Consider the following 22,419-nt stretch of genomic DNA (forward strand, 5'->3'; position numbering starts at 1 on the left):
TCCATAAAGGTAGTTCCCATTAGACTGGGAACCTGCTCCTAATACAGCAGCAAAACCATACTGTGTAGCACCAGTTCTGGGAGAACCTCCTCCCTGTCATGTAATTCTGCTGAAACCCACCCTCAGTGCCAGGCAACACAATGAGTTTTTAAAGAGCATGAGGTCACCGGTCATTGTCCTCACAATCAACTGAAAATCAAGTCATAAAATAAAGTCTTCGAGCTTCTGCAGAGGGACTTTTCCTGTGGAGAATGAAGTGAAATGGAAATTTCAATTTTATATGTAAATTCCTTAACCATTGACAATATTGGAGTGAGCCTGTAGCTTTGAAACTTGTAAATAAATGCTGGAAAATCAAACAATATATTATTATGGCAGGTGTTTCCCAGAATTCTATAATTTTTTGTTTCTGTGTTCAGGACCTTGAAAAAGTAGAGGTGGGCAGGAAAAAAGACAGGACGGGGCAGAGGGGCCACCAGATGGGGGATGGGAACACAGAGGGCATGATGTGGGTTTACTCAGAGATTAGATTTAAGAGACAGGTAAGGCTCAGAATATGAATCAGTCTGTGTTTTATATTAAAGCAATTGGATATCACCATAAAGATTAAGTGAGAACATATGGAAGATAGCAACCAGGCAATGTATGATGTGGGCCTGCACCGTGACCTTGGCAAGATTAATGTAAGTGCTGTTTGGAGTTTGTCTTCATTAACATTTGCCAAATATTAAGCATTCCATGGAGCCATGAGGTTTCATTATTATCCATAGCTTTTTCCTATTTAATAAACTAATTTTTGAAATGGCATCGTTTCCTCTTTAAAATAGCAATATACAGGCTGGGCTCGGTGGCTCACGCTTGTAATCCCAGCATTTTGGGAGACCAAGGTGGGCGGATCACGAGGTCAAGAAATCGAGACCAGCCTGACTAACATGGTAAAACCCCGTCTCTATTAAAAATACAAAACTTAGCCAGGAGTGGTGATTGGGCACCTGTAATTCCAGTTACTTGGGAGGCTGAGGCAGGAGAATCTCTTAAACCCAGGAGGCGAAGGTTGCAGTGAGCCGAGGTCACACTACTGCACTCCAGCCTGGCAACAGAGTGAGACTCCATCTCAAATAAATAAATAACAATATGCAATGCTAGTGAGTCATTTGAGTAACTAAATGATGGCAACATTATTTGCCACAACTGTTTGGGAAAGTCATTGGAATAAAGCCATAAAAAATCAATTATAACATTAAACCTAGTAATACATTTACAGAAATCTCTATTATGAGCATGATTTCCAAGAAGGAAAAGGTAAATGTTTAAAGATGTTCATTGCAGCATTATTTACACTACAGAAATCCAAATGACTAAACAACAACAACAAAAAAAAATAGGGAGAGACTCATAAATGCCAGCGATTAAATGTCATATCATTCAATAGTCACAGATTGTAGAGATTTCTGTGTATTTATTTATATTTTCAATATTATAAGTATACTGTGCAGTTGACAACAGGATCCTATGGTTAAGCCCTGACTATAGTCAGCAGGTTAAAATAATCCTTTATTTCACCTTTCAGCATCCCTTGGTTTTAATTATTTTTATTTATGCAATGATATATCTCTGAACAAGAGTCAGAGAAGCAGCAGAAAATGATTGAGAACAAGAAAAATTGAGATCAGAGGACACACAGTGGCAAAAGTATCTTGAGATAATTCCTGGCATTGGCTCCCCCACGGACAAGAACTGGGAAGAACACGACGTGAGACAAATTCCTCCCAGAGTGGGAGAGGAGGAAACTTCATCTGGGGGGAAGCACTGAGCAGCCTCTGAAACCCAGAACCCCACTGGATTATGTTGCTCATTACTTACAGGGCCGTGGGGGCTCCCTAAGAGCTCCAGACATCACCTCTTGTACCTACTATCTAAAGATGTAAAGGGCCGGGAGCAGTGGCTCATGCCTGTGATCCCAGCTACTAGGGAGGCTGGGGCAGGAGGATTGCTTAAGACCAGGAGTTGAAGACTGCAGTGAGCTATGATCATACCACTGCACTCCAGCCTGGGTGACAGAGCAAGATCTTCTCTCTTAAAAAGCAAACAAACAAACGAACAAAAAACAGATGCAAAGGAGTATTGCCTAATTAACAAGATCAGGCTGAATATCAAGTAATTTATGTGATAAAACTTAATAAACTGTCATAAGATTCAAATAAAATTATTACATTTAATTTATAATGCACCTAAACATTATAGAGAATTACCTGTATTTTAGGTTGGTGTGAATGTAATTGCAGTTTTTGCCATACTTTCAATGACAAAAACCTCGATTACCTTTATATAAACCTAATATATATTGATAATATGAAATTAAAAATAGTTATTGAAAATGAGTATTCTGATTAACTCAATGCTATCTTTTGACATGTAGTCTTTAGAACTCAGTATTTACAAGCTTTATTTACAGAAAATCAAGGATAAATTATGAATTTTAGAATGAATGTTTTTACCCCATAAATGTATACAATTATAATTTGCCAATTAAAAATGATATTACTTTAAAAAGATGTAATTACAAATAAAAAAAGGAATGAATGTTCCAGTGCTGCTTTTTGGTAAAGCTACATTATACCATGGAACTACTGAGTGGATACACTCTATAAGGATGTACTATAGATCAATAAACCTTATAAGCACAATTGCTATTAATGAAATTTATGAAAGAAAAAATGTTTGTAACTCACAATTTTGTGAAAATGGAATGTGCAGTTGACATGGTATGGCTGTGTCCCCACCCAAATCTCAACTTGAATTGTATCTCCAGAATTCCCACATGTTGTGAATGTGGCAAGGACCCAAGGGGAGGTAACTGCATCATAGGGGCCGATCTATCTCATGCTATTCTCATGATAGTGAATAAGTCTCACGAGAGCTGATGGTTTTATCAGGGGTTTCCACTTTTGCTTCTTTCTCATTTTCTTTTGCCACCGCCATGTAAGAAGTGCCTTTCACCTCCCACCATGATTCTGAGACCCCCGCTGCCCCATCCAGCCATGTGGAACTGTAAGTCAATTCAACCTCTTTTTCTTCCCAGTCTTGGGTATGTCTTTATCAGCAGCGTGAAAACGGACTAATATAACAGTCTACCATACAGTAGCTACATTATATAGAATAGTGTTTCTCAGTTGTTTTTGTGTCTGAAAAGTAGAATATTGGACTGTTAGAATCTTTTACATTGTTCTTGGCTTCAAGGAAAAAGTTCTGCAGGTATTCGAAGGAAGAATATTCAAATCCCTATGAAACAATTATGTCTTAAAGGACATAGCTCAAAGGCTAGAGTGGCATGTCCCTCGTTATTGATTGTTTTTGTTGTTATCACCTATTTGAAAAACTAGATGCTTAGAAATCTATGCTAATAAATGTAGGGACAGGGAACATAAAACAGAAAGCCAGGCCAAATCAGCATCTCTCTCTTTTCTGTGACACGCACACCCCTCATCTGCATTCCCCCATCGTGCGGCTCCCTGGTTCAACTTGTCAAACGCACAGCAAGGCCACTGGTGCCTCTGCCAGGGCCCACTCCACGCTGAAGTCCACAAAAACAGCCTTTTCTTGAAAGCCAGTGCCAAATGGCCTAGAAAACATCCACAGTGCATGGAATGCCTCCTCGTAATATTGCTATTTGGACCTAAAATTGCTTTAGAGACCCATGCTCACAAAAAAAGAATGAATAATTCCACACTGAGTTTCAACTATCAACACATTTCCTTCTTTATTATTCTTTTAGGATGAAATCAACAATTCATTTCTCATTCTTGTTTGACTTTAAATGTAATAAACTCTTGGAAAAATGAGTCCTCCTATACACCAAATATGAATGCTAATAAAACCTTAAGGAAAAAAAACAAAAACGAAAACATGAAAAGCTGATTTCTAGTTTCTAGAGGAGAAGCAAATAAAACTGATTCAATACAACCTAATCTTCATTAGAAGATTTCATCCACGAATTAGCAGTGCCTTGGAAGTATACAAGCCTCAACTATCACAATACAATATTAACAAGTTAATGGCTCATAGGTACTCCTGGTGAACCTTCACTTAAAACAGTGTTTAACAGAGATGCACACATTTGCACAAAGGAGTGTTAACAATATGTAAAGCAATGCATTTCCTTAGTTTATCTGTGTAGTCTGTTGAGTAATTTAAGAAGTACAATTAAGTTCTTTTTTGGGATATGTAAAACCAGTGTTGAAAGCTCTAGCCCTCTTCTGCTCATGAAATTAACCTCTATGACAAACACAAAAATAGGAAATTTGAAGTTGCGTTTAATGATTCCAAGCCCAATGGCTGTGGGCTACTCTAACTGTTGAAAAAAATTGTGTTTTTTTTTTCTTTTCTTAATGACAACAAAACAATTATCCTGTGTGGGTGGGGGAAGCAGATTAGCCTGTGTGGGCAGCGCAGTGATTTTTATCATTCATTTACTGAGTGAAATAAAGATTATATATTGACAGTGTACTCTGTTATAAATGCTAGCTATAAATGGAAACTAGAAATGGGTCTTACTCTTGTGAATTTAGGCAAACAAATTAAAGCATAGATGATTGTATAAAAGAATTGTAAGTTGCATAAATTATTACTAAAAATATAAACAGTGGATTGAAACAAAGAAAATATAAAACTTGGTTAAGGTTATGCAGTAGTGGTCAAAATTGTTTTGTTGAAGAAATGACGTTTAAATTAAGATCTAAGTAGTAAAATGGTACAGATCATGAAAAGATCAAGAAAGGCAGACTTTTCAGCCAAAGGTAATAGTATGTGTTCCAAACCTAGAAAAAGTTCAGTGTCTGGGATAAGGGGAGAGTTTCAGGAGAGAGATTACCTCTGCAGTCCCGTCTCCCAAAGTGTGTGCCCTTTTTCACACTCTTGCCAACTCCTAAGTGGAGAGGAACTAGTCGTCAAATTGTTCAGACCACAGGATGTTCATTAGAACACATTTTATAAATGGACATAGACATACTATAAAAACTCAGGACCCATTTTTTCACCTGATAAACCCCATCTGCCAGTCAACATCATAATGATGACGATGATTATTCAAAGCCCATGACTCATTTCAGAATTATCTCAAGAATTTAAAATGCCAATTAGTTTCTTCTTCTATTGTAAACTATACACTAACGAAGAGTATCACCCAGTAAAAGTATCAGTTACACTAATTTTTGGTCTTTGTTCCAAATGTCTTATTAAACTGAGTACTTCACTACTTAAATATTAATATCGATATTCCCTTCAACTTTTGATATATAAAGTCATATTCTCTCTGTTCTCAAATGTCTTTTCCAAACTTGGATTCGTTGTCACACTTCACACAATAAGGTATAAAGAACTATATTAGGAATCTGAATGGAAATAACTAAAAAGAAGTCATTAAGATACTTCCTTTGTATGCTGAAAATTGATACATTTTGGAAGGATCCTGTTGCATCCTATTTAGCGTGGGTGTGATGAGTTTCATACTGCCTGTGTTGGCTTCCTGGACATGCCTCTGAAGGACTTGCAATGCATCACAGTGCCGGACTGCACAGGTGTGAGAGGGTGAAGGAGGCCTCCATCTGCTGTCAGAACCCTCATGAAGCATGGCTTTCTTGCTCTGTACCCATCATAAAAGCATTCATCCTCATAAATGGGTTTTAAACTTATAAAAAGTTTTAATTTAAGAAAGCAAGTCATCAAGCAAGAGAAAAAGAAGAAAGATCACTTCCGTGGAATTTGATAAAGAAGTTATCATCTAGGGTAAAGGGTGGTAAAAGTCACGATTATCAAACAAATTCTGATTCAGCTGAAGGACATAACTTCTGCATCCCCATACTGGGCAATTCCTAAAGACTTCTGGAGGTATTATCCATTAGTTCTATAAGAGTTGTTGTATTATCTGTCATTAAAAAGTTGAATTAAGCCCAGGTGCAGTGGTTCACGCCTGTAATTCCAGCACTTTGGGAGATCGAGGCGGGCAGATCACCTGAGATCAGGAGTTTGAAACCAGCCTGGCCAACATGTTGAAACCCCATCTCTACTAAAATTACTAAAAGTAGCCGGGCATGGTGGCGGGTGCCTGTAATCCCAGCTAGTCGGGAGGCTGAGGCAGGAGAATTGCTTGAACCCGGGAGGCAGAGCTTGCAGTGAGCCGAGATTGCACCACTGCACTCCAGCCTGGGTGACAGAGCGAGACTCCATCTCAAAAAGAGAAAAAAGTTGAATTAGAAAGAGAATCATCAACACATGAAGAAATCTACCTCGGCAGTACATACATGAGCCTTGAAGTAGTTTTGCAAAAATAGGTGAGGCACCCTGGTATGACCTGAGTTCAGCCTGGTTCTCCCAATATAGGGACTTGAATGTTCCACTTAATCCCAGGAGGCTCATTTATTCATTCATGAAAGGAGACTAAATATACCCATCTATACAAGGGCCACAGAATTAAATGGGATGATAAATGAAATGAATCACTGTTGGCATATATTAGTTCAGTAAAGCTTAGTCTTGATGGAAAGAATTGTCTAGTTTCTTTGATAAAATATTTCTCATTACTCAAGGCGAAGCCCTCGAGCTACTGCTCTGATGGACACAGACCAAGGAGGAAGAGGCCACTGCTTCTCGTGGTGGGAATTAGGGTGAATCACTCTAAGAAAATGGCATTGCTACAGAGAGTAGGGCTGTAGTTCACATCAAGGTGTTCACTGAAGACTTTGAAGCCCCGCTTGAGTCCTCAGCTTCCCTCTCAATGAAAAGATCCATCTGGGGTCACAGTAGCATCTCAGCCATGAATGGTAGTCCACAGAATTTCCCAAGTACACACATACAGAAGCTCACCAATTTCCCGTATTTATTGACCATTCTAAACTTCTGGGATAGCATATCACTCTTTCCTTATAACCAAGGATATCACCCTGGTTCTCAATTCTAAGACATATTTTCTGCCTAAATATGCTCCATTTGTTGTCTTAATTCCTAATCCCAGCACCTGTTGATGAAGCCAACCAAACTGCTGCAAAAGTTGTTGTCAGAGTTTTGGGCCTCGCTGGGACTGCAGGCTCATCCATCAGTGCTTCAGGAGGACCAGCCTGCACACGAAATGTGCTCTCTGCATTGCATGAGAGGCTTGCAGCAAGTGGAATGTGGAAATCTGAAGGGGCCTTCACCTAGGAGATGGGTCTACTGATGCACACTGAGAATGTCAGCTTTTGGTTCAGAGGAATGGAGGTGACAGTGTTGCTTTTGCTTTCAGAACACCCATAAAAGAAGGAGTAGATGCCTGCGTTCTGCAGGGAGAACATCGGTCAACAATGAAGATTCAGGTCCTAGTTTCTAAGAGTCTTGTCCACAAGCTAAGGGGAATCTTAGCCTTTTCTGTCTTGTACATGGTTGTCCTAGTTGGGGTGGGGATTGCTACAACCCTTTGTAGTCACTGTTGGAAGTACTTTTACGCAAAAGAGGCACCTTTGTAAAGCCTTAGGTTGAAAGCTCAATTTCACTCATGCAGAAGGGTAAAAAAAGAGACTGAGTAAGCTCCCTTGCCCTGTTTCCCTAATTACTCAAAGTCACTCAATCCCCCGTTGAAAGGAAAAGGAATGATGCAGTTTTAGAAGCATATCAACTTTATGTACAAATTATGGTTTGTGTATAAGCAACAATTTGCATGCTCACAAAATTCAGAATGAATTGTTCAGATGCTCATTGTACCTGGAGGTGGTTTAATTGCTTGTTCTTCTAAAGGGGAAAAATTGGTATAACAAACTATAGCATATTTTCTAAAAAAATCATTTCACATAAAATTCAGCAGTTTTATGATTGTGATGAAGAATAAACAGATTTAACACATCCGATTATCTTTAAAAAATGGTGTTTAGCACACATGGCAAAAGGAAGAAGAAAAACAGTGGAACTTTGAAAATAAAAGACATTTTTACTTCCTACGTCTAAAGCATTTAAAATTATCTTTGAGATATTTGGCATTGAATAATTTTTCTTTCCCAAAGAGTTTATGCATTACAAGGCAGGAATATGCTTTAAAACACAGAAAAGAGAGAGAGGAAGAGACTAAAGAACAAAGGAAGGAAGGGAGGGAGGGAAGGAATGAGAGGGAGGTAGGGAAGGAGGGAGGAATGAAGAAAGTGAGGAAGGAAGGAAGGAGTGAGGAAGGGAGGGGAGAGGAAGGGAGGGACGGAAGAAGGGATGGATGGAGGGAGGGACTTAACTTCTCCAAATGGCAGACTGCAAAACCTAAAAGAAAAGCAAGTCACTAAAATACTTAACATGTCAAAATTTTTACGAGTATTATGAAAATCTAAGTAGCAGTAAGCCCAAGGAAATAAAACAAAAGTAGGCCGGGCGCACTGGCTCAAGCCACTCAGCACTTTGGGAGGCCGAGACGGGCGGATCACAAGGTCAGGAGATCGAGACCATCCTGGCTAACACGGTGAAACCCTGTCTCTACTAAAAAATACAAAAAACTAGCCGGGCGAGGTGGCGGGAGCCTGTAGTCCCAGCTACTCAGGAGGCTGAGGCAGGAGAATGTTGTGAACCCGGGAGGCGGAGCTTGCAGTGAGCTGAGATCCCGTCACTGCACTCCAGCCTGGGGGACAGAGTGAGACTCCGTCTCAAAAAAAAAAAAAAAAAAAAAATACAACAAAAGTAAAATAACATAGAGAATTTTATCTTTTATAACGCAATCCTTTCGATCTGAAAAAATAACTATTATTCACATCAAGTGTTTAAATCATAAGTGTAATGAAACCATGCAGTCATCCCTCTGATATCTGTTATATTTTCCTGCTAATATCTAGCTAGTTGATAAATAGCTTCATGCTATTGTCAGTTTTTCAGTTCTTGACTTAGAAATAGAGTGCATGACTTGATTTTACCAAAGTTCTTGATAAGTCATTTAACTTCAAGACAGCTACATCTATAGTAACATCTCTGACCTTTACATGGTCATAAATAAATGACAAACTTTAAGAATAAGGTGTACAGCACAGACATCATTGAAAATGACAAGAATTCTCTGTATGATTTATGCATCTTCTTAGGAGTTATTAATTATAATCTTAGCTTCTAAATCTCAAGTAGAACCTAGGAATGTTTATTTGACTTACCTATCAGAGTTAAGTGTCATCTTATCAATTTATCAATTTTATAAAATGGCAAACACTGATAAACTATCTAATTAAGTATCACCTCTGTCAGATATGATACCCTACAAGAAAATAAAATAGCTCAAATTCATGTTCTCATTTCTTTATATTATTTATTTTTATATCTCAGTGATAGAAAATTAATTGCCTACAATAAAAAAATATGTTGTTTCAAGTTTTTGCTTTATTTATTGAAAGTCCTTTCTTCTGCTTGACACCTGGCCTGGAATGGGGTATCCAAGACATGGGAAAGCAGGACCAATGTTTCCAGATTCTGTTATTGCAAGAGAAAAAGGGAAAGCAGATTTAAGGGTATCTCACAAATCCTTTAAAAGCTGCATGACAAACAATACTAGCATGGAGTTAGGTGTCAAGCAAATAAAACACTTGCTTAGCCAACCAGATGCTTGACCTAGGAGAGGACTCACACTTTCTAATGCCCAAAGGCCACACAGTCAATTTCAATGAGCAAGCCAGTAAGATACTAGAGGATGCCCTGAAGTCATGACCGCCCAGTCTGCCAGGGTTCTCTCCTACGTGAGAATGCAGGACAAATATTTCCAAATTCTGCTCTTGCCGGAAAAACGGGAAAGTGGATTTATGGGTATCTCACAAATTATGTAACATGGAATTCTCAATACCGATAATTGATTTCTGTAAATATTAAATACTTTGTGAGCCAACCAAAGCAATTGTATGACCTGTGGTCTAGATGATTCCTACATGGGCTTTTTGCAGGTTTGCTTGTTTATTTATAGACCATTATTATAGATTGAAATTATTGGTAGCTTTTGGAACTACATACACACGGCCTTAATAACCTTACCTGTAAAATATCAAGAGTAAAACACAGCAACAAAACCATTAAAAAAAAAAAAGCATGGAGCTGGGCCAGGCGCTGTGGCTCATGCCTGTAATCCCAGCACTTTGGGAGGCTGAGGCAGGCAGATCACTTGAGGTCAAGAGTTCAAGACCAGACTGCCCAAGATGGTGAAACCCTATCTCTACTAAAAATACAAAAATTAGCTGGGCATGTTGACACACACCTGTAATCCCAGCTACTCAGGATGGGAGAATCGCTTGAGCCTGGGAGGTGGAGGTTGCAGTGAGCCGAGATTGCCCCACCGCACTCCAGCCTGGATAACAGAGCAAGAATCTGTCTCAAAAACAAACAAACAAACAAAAAACAACCAACCAACAAACAAAAAAAAAGTTAAGTGTTGAATATGGTATTAAGAATATTCAAAATGTGGGAGACTTGAGAAGGGCTTAGTGTCAACTGAGATAGACCAATTAATTGACAGTTAATGGTTTATGACATATAATTATGTTCTATTTTTCTTATTGTTTCAGATATTAAGATCATGCTCATTAAAAATGGAAATTACCATGTAATGAACAAGTTTAACATGATGATCATGGAGGAAGTATTCGTATTTTAACAGGATATACTTCACTAGGAATGGGGCAAGGGAGAGGACAGTGGGTAGGAAGATGAGAGAGAAGCACAGAATTCATTATACACATTATTCAAAATTGTACGTCGTGCATACAGCTAGACAAGGTGATACAGGTGTGTTGGAGCTGAAAGCCTCCCGCCCCCAATTCCTGGAAGCCTCTTCACTACTACTTGCTCTACTCCTCCCTCACTTCCCCCAACCCCCATCCACACACAATTCATTCTCTGCATGTAAGCAACTTCTCATTTACTTAAACTTCTTCAATGGCATCACATTGCACCTAAAACAACCTGAATGCATCACAGCAAAATCCCCAGACCCCCTGACTCCTGAGAAACCCTCTGACCTTCCACTCCCAGTGCATCAGCCTTGTTCCTCTCTTTTCTCTGGACTCATCAGGTTTCTCTCCACCCAGAACTCTTCCTAGCACATGCAGCCATGTCTCCTTCCAGTCCTTCAAATCTCAATGCCTCCCTCCCCCCCGGACAGTGGCAGACCCCAGGCTCCCGCTCGCTACCTAAACATCACCCCAATCATTTCCTCCACAGCAGGCACCACTAACACAGCTTCAGCCTGGGCACGGCTGCAGCCTCTATGCCTGCAACTTCAAATCAATGCCCTAAACATGTGTTTTTGCCTCCAGTCTCTCTCTATTTGCTACAAGTGTTTCCGTAAGAGTCCATAATCTACATTGTATGAGATCAGGTTTTAAAATGTGTCTAAGGCCATTGTAATTCTCACTTTAAAACCCGCGATCGTTTCTTAAGGTCCTCCAGAGTCCATAACTGTTTTAATCTGAACTACTTCGGCATTCTGGTGAAGTCTAGTAAGTTTCTCAAACTAATGTCTTACTGTATAAAATAAAATACAGAAGATTACAAAGGAAACCAGCGATATTAACATATTCTGTTGTTATTTCACTCAGTAACAGGTGGCAAGTCTAATAACTAAGGCAACTTCAAACCATGCTGTAGTAACATTTTGAGATATCTGCAATAAATGAAACAAATCTATGATTTGGTGACAAAGTCACAGGTTATGCTAATACTTTTTTTTTTTTTTTTTTTGAGATGGAGTCTCACTCTGTTGCTCAGGCTAAAATGCACAGGTATGATCTCTTCTCACTGCAACCTCCACCTCCTGGGTTCAAGCAATTCTCCTGCCTCAGCCTCTTGAGTAGCTGGGATTACAGGTGCCTGCCACCATGCCCAGCTACTTTTTGCATTTTAAGTAGAGATGGGGTTTCACCATGTTGGCCAGACTGGTCTTGAACTCCTGACCTCAGGTGATCCACCCGCCTTGGCCTCCCAAAGTGTTGGGATTACAAGCATGAGCCACTGTGCCCGGCCTGCTAATACTATTTTAATATTATTGCCTGTCTTTAAAATGTAAGGAAATGGTAAATATAAATTAAAGCTTAAGGGGAAAAATACGTAAATATTGTTTTGTATATATTTACCATCCAAGTAATAGATTCCTTGAATTCTATCCTCAAGGCCCCAGAACAATTGGTGTAGAGAATTAAATTCATGATCTTAACAGGGGATGCAAATTCCTTCACAATCCAATGCCATCACTCCACTGGCTCATGTCCAAACTCATCCTTCACCTTTGGCAGCCATAATTCCACCTCTAGTGTAAGCCAGGGTTCCCACGTGGCCTCCAGGTCCTGTTCACACGGAATTTTCTCAGGGAAAGCCCGCTCAGTGTGCCTGCTCGGCAAGGCCACCCAATGGGTTTTACCCTCAGACCTCAGCAGATACCTCAGTTATAGAGAGGATCATGTTGGATTTTAATTTTGTAATTGAAAGTCTAGTTTTCTACTAAATTATGACATTATTTTACAAAACACCCACGTATCTTTTTTTTTTTTTTTTAATCTCTAGCTCTAGGCACAGAAATTACATTCTCGTGCTAGTCTAATACATGGATAGCTTTCAAGAAAAATTGACTTAAAATACAACCTAATGGGTTTAGATTACAGAGAACTTCACAAGTTATAAAATACTACAATAATGTTTTATTCAAAAATGGAAAGAATTAAAAACTGGTCTATGAAAGTAAGCTGATTTGTCTTCAAAGTGTCACTTTTATGAGTTCAGTCTCATCAGTTCTAGATACTGTTGGACCTCAGGACACCACTCCAAAATAAGACTCTAGAAGACCAGAATATGCCACCCCAAACCACACTTCTTTGGTGTATTTCCACCAGGTTATTTTGAGACACTGCAGATACAAAAGTAGTTCTGAATAGCTGCCTTTCTGTAAAGGAAATTTACATCTATAAAGGTGATCTACATGAATGAAAGTGTCTGTATCAGGAGGACGGTTGCTTTATTACCTGAGCGATTTTAATCTGCATAGCAAGACAACTACTCACCATACCATTCCTTCCCTCACTCTCTCCTAATTTGACTTCACTACCCTCGAGGAGCCCAAGCTCTTATTTCTTTCTGGAGCTCAGGACCTACACAAGCTCCAAAGTCTTGCCCTTTAATCCTAGGGAAGAGTGAAGGTTAGGAAACCACACCCAGCCTTCTGTGCTCCAGGAAATGTCTAAGAGGGAACAGCCTCCTTTGCTCAGGTCTACCGAAGGTGAGGGCACCGCTCGGTTCACCTGGGAGGAGCTGGCTCCCGGATCCTCTCGACGTGCACTCGGTCTCATGTGAGGTTAGCTGACTTGCTTGTCCTACGGATACACTGGAATAAAAGGCGTATCAGCCCAGCTATGCATGAGCCTGCATCCTTCCCCAGACCCCTGGACATCACCCACTGCAGCGTGGGCCAGCACACAGCTCCTCAGCCACCTGGGGGAGGCCGCCCGGGGCACCTTCTTGGCTGCTCCTGTTCCTCCTGGGCCCCCACCGGCTCTTCCTGCCTCACCACTCTCTAAACAGGAGGCCACTTTCCCCTATCCCCGGGGATGCGGGCTGACCTGAGGATCCCTCAGAACCTCCCCTTTACAATCGTCCTACATCTCTCCTTACAGAGCTTGGGTTTGTCTTGTGTTGGATGCCAGTTACAGCAGCTGGGGGTGCCCTGGCCTCGGAAGAAGAGAGGTGCCCCTGGGAGCAGAAGGCAATCCTGTTACTGTTACACTGGAAGGCTCATGTGGACACCAGCAGATGAGAGTGGAGCCCCTAACCCACCAGGAATGAAGGGGTTCTGAGGAGAAATCTGTGGCTGGGCTTCAGGGCTGCGGTTGGGAGGAGCGGGGATAGAGCTTAGGTCTGGGAAGAGGAGGGGGTGAATGTGACCAGAGGTGGGTGAAGAGCCATCTGCTGCTGGCAGGAGTGCCCAGCACTTCTCACTGGCTCAGAGCGCTGACCCTGGGTGGGAGAACTTGGACTCGATCCCCCTCCATGAACTGACCACTGGCCATGACACTCACTGACAGGCTGCGTGCACTGCAGCTGTCTCACAAGTCAAATTGAGAAAGGGTGGCATGGCCTTAAAGGCCTGTTGAATCCTTGCAAAGTCCTAGAAAGTGCTCTGTCAGGCCAGGTGCAGTGGCTCACGCCTGTAATGTCAGCACTTTGGGAGGCCAAGGCGGGTGGATCACGAGGTCAGGAGATCGAGACCAGCCTGGCCAACATGGTGAAACCCTGTCTCTACTAAAACTACAAAAATTAGCCAGGCGTGGTGGCGGACGCCTGTAGACCCAGCTACTAGGGAGGAAGGAGAATCACTTGAACCAGGGAGTTGGAGGCTGCAGTGAGCCGAGAGCGTACCCCTGCACTCCAGCCTCTCAACAGAGTGAGATTCCATCTCAAAAAAAAAAAAAAAAAGAAGAAGAGAAAGAAAGAAAGTGCTCTGTCTGTTTGTTGCATAAATCAAGGGCAAGGGCTCCGACCTCCAGAGGCCGTGACATTAGGCAGTTCCTGAACAATGGCCCCTGGATCTGCAAGAGGCAATGCAGGTACAACTGACATCTGGATTCCATGGTCACAGGCAGCACCTGCACCCAACCACGACGGCATGCGCTGCAAGTCCTTGTGGAGAACGTTTGACTCTCAGGGTTTTGGCGAGGGTATTTTCACAGCCGTAAAACTTGAGAGGAGCAGGCGGATCTGTCAGGTGTCAGGTCCAAAACAAAAAACTGCGATTGGAGTTTTCCCACAGTGGCCATTCTGCAGCTCAGGGATGGTCGAGTGGTTTTGCAACTCGTGGGAGAAAATTGTTCTTTTTAAACTGACTTCATTAGGTTTAAACATTGTTTCCCCTGTTAGTGCACTGACTAAATCATTTGATTTAGAATCCAAAGACTTCATTTCTCTTCCTTCTTCTGAAATACAACAGCTTGGCTGACACGACTACTGTGGTGTCTAGCAGACTTGATTCCAAATCACACTTCCACAGGCAGCTGTGCACATTTTCACAATTTGCTAACCTCTCTGAGCCTCATTTTTCTTATCTGTGAAATGTGCATAACCTTGGAATTTATGTGGAAATCAGGAAGCATAGAGTGTGGTGCAGAGTGAGCGCTCCATACATCACAGTTATTATTGTCATTATTATTATTACTGAGACAGGGTCTCGTTTTGATGCCCAGGCTAGAGTGCAGTGGTGTAATGGCAGCTCATTGCAGCCTTGAACTCCCAAGCTCAGGCAATCCTCCCACCTCACCCTCCTAAGTAGCTGGGACCATGGGTGCCCAACACCACGCCCAGCTAATTTTTTGTAGAGACAGGGTCTCGCCATGTTGCCCAGGCTGGTCTTGAACTCCTGGCCTTGAGCAATCTGCCCGCCCCGGCTTCCCAAAGTGCTGCAATTATTTTTAATATAGTAAAACAGGGGCAATTAGCTCTTCCAGACCAACTAATAATACTTCTGCAAGAGCAGATGAGGACATAAGTAAACACTAACAAAAATCTCTTGCATACAAATACTTCATTTCCATGGAGTTTTAATCCAATTATACAACAGTTTCATGGTATATGTATTATGCTGTTTTCCCAGGCACCTTCTTAAAGGAACCAGCTTCTTCCCCTTTAAATCATGCCCTTGAGTGAAGTCTGCTAATCACATTTCTGACTCTGTGACCCAAGTTGAGCTAACACATAGTCTCCGTCCACCTGGCTTCAGTGGCTGAACTTAGACACAAGCTGGTCCCACCAGGAAAGTGTTCCCAAAATGTTTAGCAATTGCAGTAGGGGAAGCAGGATCCCGTCCTTGCTGACCAGGGTATGGTTAGATTGGAGACATATCATCCATGTGTATTAGGGCAGAAAAAGCTATGAAAATCAGAATAGGGGCAAACAGAATTCAGGTGTCACTGAGGCCCAGGCTCTGGACGTGCCCCAGCCCACGCAGCTGTCACCTTGTACTTCTTACCTGAACTAGTTTGAGTCAGATTTCTATCATTTACAATCAAAGAGGGCAGACTCATGGGGAACATCCTGGATCTTTGTCCCCCCCGCCATGGACTACATCTAACCACTAATTGATGGGACTCATCTATGGAGACCAGGTCAGTCCTAGAATTTGATGAAGACTCTATTTTCACAACTATGTGTAACAGTGATATACGTGTCTATGTGTTGCAGAGAGGACAACCAAGCAAGTAATTCTATTTTTGTTTTCCCCCTGAGATAGAGTCTCACTCTGTCACCCAGACCGGAGTGCAGTGGCACAATCTTGGCTCACTGCAACCTCTGGTCTCCCAGGTTCAAGCGATTCTCCTGCCTCAGCCTCCTGAGTAGTTGAGATTACAGACACTCCCCACCACAGCAAGCTAGTTTTTGTATTTTTAGTAGAAATGGGGTTTCATCATGTTGGCCAGGCTGGTCTCGAACTCCTGACTTCAGGTGATCTACCCACCTCGGCCTCCCAAAGTGCTGGGATTATAGACGTGAGCCACCGTGACTGGCTGACAACCAACTAATTCTGATCCCTTTGGGATTTCTGGTGGCAATGGAAGAGATGGAATGAAAAGAAGAGAATAACAGTACGGGCAGCGATAATATTTTTATATCACTGGTTACACCCAGGGTACACTCAGCTGTTGCACACATGGGTAGGACTGCCAGTGCTTGAGGTAATTCTTCGGGTCATGTTTCCTGACAGTAACTGCAAATCCCACCATCCCTGTGTAACTGGTACTTCGTTGGCTGAAAGCACAATCCCTTAAAGAAGCCTTCTACAAAATCCAACATTACCAAGACTGGACACGTGGTATTTGTGCCAGTATCTGCAGTGACATGAATTGGCTAAATTTTTAAATTTTTTTCTATGTAATACTCTTTGGAATTTAAAAAATACATTTTTAAAATTTTATTAAATTGACAGATAATAATTGCAGATATTCATGGAGTACATAGTCATGTTTCAATACATATAATCTATAGGGATCAGATCTGGGCAATTACTACATCTGTATGTTCATCATCTCAAGCATTTATCATTTATTTGTGGTGGGAATGTTCAATATCCTTCTGGCTCTGTGAAATTACGGAATATGTTATTGTTAACTACAGTCACCCTAAAGGACTAGAGAACACCAGACCTTATTCCTCCTGTCTAGCTACAATTTTTTATCCTTTAAAAGAGTTTTGCTAGCAATATCTGCAATGAGTAGGGACTAAAAATCAGTTTAATTTAATGAGGAAGTCAGAGCACAGATAAACAAAATAAAGGCAAGCCCTGCACAGGTGCTTCCTAAAATGCATATGCAGCGTGGCAGAAAGTCCCTTAGCATGGGCGGGGTTGGGAGAACGCCTCAAGTATGGAGCTCACAGGTTCTGTGAGACCAATTACAGTCTCACAGACTGTAACCACTGGGGACCAATTACAGGCAAGGCACTGCGCTTCCTGCTGAGCACGGAGCGAGGTAACACAGAAATGACCATCTCCTTTATGCAGTGTATTGTTTTTAGTAAGGCATCCTTTAAATATAGAAATACAGCTGTCCCTTGGCTTATGCAGGGGGGTGGGTTACAGGATATGCATATAAAATAATGGAGCATTTTCATATAATCTAAGCACATTCTCTTGTATACTTTAAGTCATCTCTAGATTACTTATAATACCAAACACAAAGCAAATGCTGTGTAAATAGTTGTTATTCTGTATCATTCAGGGAATAATGATAAGAAAAAGAGTCTGTGCATGTTCAGTAGAGACACAACCATGTGTTGTGTATTTCAGAATATTCCGATCTGAGGTGCTTGAATCCACACATGCAGAACCCATGGATGCAGAGGGCTGACTGTATACAATAAATTCCTGATTTTATTGAGTCCCAGGGTATGCCTGTCAGTTTAGGTTCATTTACATGGCATTGAAAGACAATATTCCTGCTGGGCGCAGTGGCTCACGCCTATAATCCCAGCACTTTGGGAGGCCGAAGAGGGCAAATCACCTGAGATCAGGAGTTAGAGACCAGCCTGGCCCACATGCTGAAACCCTGTCTCTACTAAAAATACAAAAATTAGCCGGGCATGGTGGCGGGTGCCTGTAATCCCAGCTACTTGGGAGGCTGAGGCAGGAGAATTGCTTGAACCTGGGAGGCAGAGGTTGCAGTGAGCTGAGATTGTGCCACTGTACTCCAGCCTAGACAACAGAGCGGGACTCCCTCTCAAACACAAAAAACAAAAAAACAATATCCCATATCTCAGTGACTTAAAATAAGACAGCTTCCTTCTGGCTCTGGGTTGGGATGGCAGGAGACTCTACTCCTGTAGATACTCAGGGATCCAGATGACAGAGCAGTATTACAGCAAACTAAATTTTGGCTCTTCAAGGTTCCATCCCAAGCGACATTCACTCCAATTTCATCACTCAGTGAAGTCACACCACCACACTTCATTTTGAAGGCACCTCTATCCTGAGTCCAGAAGTGGAGAGAATGGGAGACATCTGGCAGGCATGCTCATGACCAACACACGAGGAGAAGCACATCAGAATTCAAGCTTCTAGGTGAGGAGACCTCCCCTGGTCGGGGTACTCAGAGATTGCCTCCTTCAGGGTATTACACAGAAACAGTTCTGAGTGACTAACCAAAGAGTGGGGGTGGAGATGGAGAGCATTGCAGGCTGAGATTGCTACACGTGTAAAAGATCTGAGGTGGAAATCACTGTGACTGCTGGAGACATTTCAGAGGGGCAAGTGAGAATCGAGACAGAGAAAGAATCACAGCCTGGGAGACTGGGCTCCTTATAGATATTGAACGATTTCCTAAAACTCTAAGAAAGCATGGTAAACGCTTTCATCACAAAAGAAATCAATCCGGTATGCCTTTTGGAAAGAAGAGAGAAGTTGGAGGAGTAAATCTGGAAAGACATTTAGGAGTTTGGCCATTTTCTAGGAGAAAGGTCTGAGAGCAGTTAGGGCTGCTGGTGGTGACACAGGGAGGCAGCCGCAGATTCCAGGTACATTGCACCTCACACTTAGTGAGATGGGGAGACTGGAGGATAAGACGGGAAGCAAAACTGTGAGCTCAGCTTCAGGCCCATGTTTCAGTGCCTGTGGCTTTCCCAGTGGAGGCGGAAAATAGACACTGCGTCCTGGGGCTTGCAGAAGACTTGAGCTGGAGGCACAGGCACAAGACGTATCAGCTGTGAATGGCCATGATGGGCTTGAATCCAGGAGTTTGAATCATGGAAAGCATAGGATGGAAATATAGGAGGATTCCAACCTCCTATATAGCTAAAGTCAGTTAGAAGTGGTCAAGGAAGCAAAGAAAATAAGAACTTAGCCAGAGAGACAGCAGAATAACCCAGAGATTTTGTGGCCACTGAAGCCAAGGGAAAAGGGCGTCAAGAGAAGTGGTAGCCACACTGGAGGTCACCAGGAGACATGAGAAAGGAAGTGTGCCTCTAGGGCTAGTGACATTAACATCTCCTGAAATAGAAGATCTTGTCCACAGAAGAGCCATTCATATTAGACACCAGCTGAATAGATAGAAGCAGAAACAGGTGTGGAAATTGAGCATGTTTATGTAAGTTTTCTGGAATTTTGTTTTAGAAATTAGAAGCTGGAGGAAGATCAGAGGTCAAAGGTACATTAAAATTATAAATAGATGTGTACATGTGTATGTGTGTGTGTGGCTGTGTGAGAGACTTGAGTTATATTTGAAATGCTATTGGGGAAAATTTCATGGAGAGATAGTAGCTGAAAATGCAGAAGTAGAAAATATTCACTATACAATGTCTCCGAAATAGTAGGAAGAGAGGTACCTAGCGCATAGGATCGATTACCGGTTTTTTTCTTTCTTTTTTCTTTTTTTCTTTTTTTTAGACGGAGTCTCCCTCTGTCACCCAGGCTGGAGTGCAATGGTGTGATCTTGGCTCACTGCAACCTCCGCCTCCCGAGTTCAAGTAATTCTCCTGTCTCAGCCTTCTGAGTAGCTGGGATTACAGGTGCCTGCCATCATGCCCGGCTAATTTTTGTATTTTAGTAGAGATGTGGTTTCACCATATTGGCCAGGTTGGTCTCGAACTCCTGACCTCAGGTGATTCACCTGCCTCAGCCTCCCAAAGTGCTGGGATTACAGGTGTGAGGCCACCACACCCGGCCTCGATTACCCTTAAGTAGGAGGTACATTCTCTTCCATCGAAAAAGAGAAAGAGCAGAAAATAGGTGCACAGGCAATTTTGTATTGTATCCATACAAAATTCTGTATCCATTTTGTTGTGGGAAATTGCTTCCTCTCTGATGTTCTCTCTCTCTCTCTCTTTCCCTCTCTAGTGTGCTTCAAGTAGGGAATGATTAGTGAGTGATACTGTTTGCTAAGTAGTAAGAAAATAAAGAAGGGAAACACCAGAAGACACAGTATGTTCATAGAAAAATGCTGGCAATGTCTACAGACATATTGCTCCCTGAGTTAGCCTTTAGTTTCCTCTCTTTTTTGCTCCTACCTAGATTTCCAGTTTAACAGACCTCAATCCTGGAAGTCTGTGTCTATATTTTATATTTTAGGTGAGACTACACATAATATAATGTCTAAGAGTTCAACATAAAATACTAGCCTCTTTCAGTAATAAATATCAAAGCCCTGTTTCTGAGCATTCTGTGGAATTAGGGAAACAAGTGATTTAACTATAGTTAAAAAAAAATGGCAGGCTCTAGATTTAACATTTTCAACCTCATTTGATCTACCAATATTCAAGGAAAGGCCATACAAATCATTTTGCATGAAATAAAAATGTTGAACTTTTTCACATGTCAAAAATGCTTTGATGATGCAAACTTTTCTTACAGATTGCATATTTGAAGGAATAAAAAACGATAAAGTTCAATCACTGATTTTTTTCTCTTTTTATGGTGAAAGTTGAACACGAACAGTGCAGGTAGCCATTATCTGTGCTAAGGCAAGGCATACACACCTGAGAGACCGACAGACTTACTGTCATATGTATCAACTCCTGGCACCATGGGACTCTTGGTGTCCTGAAGGGACAAGAGCTCAGAGGGACACGTGACAAATGTGAAAGCTATGGGATGATGAGAGTCGGCGACTGAGCACGCAGATGACTACGGTCATGGGAGAGAGTGTGTGCAGGTGGAATGGGAGTGCAGGTGAAGCGCAGGTAACAGCTGTACCTGATCATCCCCTGTGTGTCTGTGAAACCGCCTTTGCAAAATTATATCTGAGGAAACTGTGACAGTAAAGAAACCAGACCTAATCAACTCCATCTTGCTTCGAACCTTTAAGCTGTCCTTGTTCATTCCTGGACATAGACTGAATTAATTTTGGGAAGGTATTCAATTATTGGTTTGATGCTGAAACAAAATTGATAACGGCCCTTTCCCGAAAAGGCCCCCTTCTTGCCTGGGGACCAGTCTGTCTTTGCAGGACTAATAATTAGCTCTAAGATTAGAAATTATGGTTTGGGGTCACGCAGCCTCTGGCTCTGAGAGTCCGAACCTCCTCAAATTGCTCTCGGGGATCACATCACTCTTGCAAAACCTAACATCAGTGCTTGAGATATTTTGCAGACCCCGCACTTGCTGGATCAGCTGACACCACCCAGACCGGTAATCTGGCCCAACCAGTTCTACCATTGCACACAGGAACAGGAGATAGCAAGAAAAACTCACTTCGGCCCCCTGTGATTCCATCTGCGACCTGACCAAGGAGCACTACCGGCTCCCCAAGCCCCTACCCGCCAAATTATCTTTAAAAACTCAAATCCCTGAATGCTGGGGAGACTGATTTGAGTAATAATAAAACTCTGGTCTCCCACACATCTGGCTCTATGTGAATTACTCCTACTCTATTGCAATTCCCCTGTCTTCATAAATCAGCTCTGTCTAGGCAACGGGCAAGGCAAACCCACTGACGGTTACATATGTGTCCTTATCTCTGTTTTCAAAAACAAGTGTTCCACTACGAACCAGAAACCAACATTCCACCAAACAATTATTCCAGCTGTACGAGCTTCGAACCAATCAGGGAGATTTATATTTCCATGCAATTTAAATGTAAGAAGTGTATTTAGATTTGGGTTTCAGTTCTTCTTGTTGTTCCTTACCTTGGTAAGCAAGTTTAAATCCTTGCCGGTTTTGCGAATGGTCACTGTAAAAGTGGATGAGGGTTTCATGCGTCGTGCTCAGCAGGGCCGCAGGGAGATCCGTGCCACTAAATTGTCCAATCATGGGGCTGGTGTGGTAAGGTCCGTTTTGAATTTCAAGGAAGTCATGATTAGCTTCGGTAGAGAAATTCAGAAACTGAATATGGGCACCTGTGGAAAAACGTGAGAACTTAATGAAAGTTCATATCAAAATGCATAAAATCAATGCTCATCAAAAGTGACTGAAGTGTTAGCAGTCTCCCC

The 22,419-nt window shown here is 41.9% G+C and overlaps 1 protein-coding gene across 1 annotated transcript in view; it reads right to left on the minus strand.

The window, feature by feature from the left end:
- The window catches only part of CSMD1 (CUB and Sushi multiple domains 1), a 2,034,615-nt gene that overhangs the window by 174,856 nt on the left and 1,837,340 nt on the right, over positions 1–22,419 (minus strand). The window contains exon 41 of the mRNA XM_015144705.3: positions 22,117–22,326. Coding sequence (XP_015000191.3) covers positions 22,117–22,326 — 210 coding nt within the window. The remainder of the gene's footprint in view (positions 1–22,116; positions 22,327–22,419) is intronic.

Source organism: Macaca mulatta, chromosome 8 (genome assembly GCF_049350105.2).
Source record: "Macaca mulatta isolate MMU2019108-1 chromosome 8, T2T-MMU8v2.0, whole genome shotgun sequence".
NCBI lineage: Eukaryota > Metazoa > Chordata > Mammalia > Primates > Cercopithecidae > Macaca > Macaca mulatta.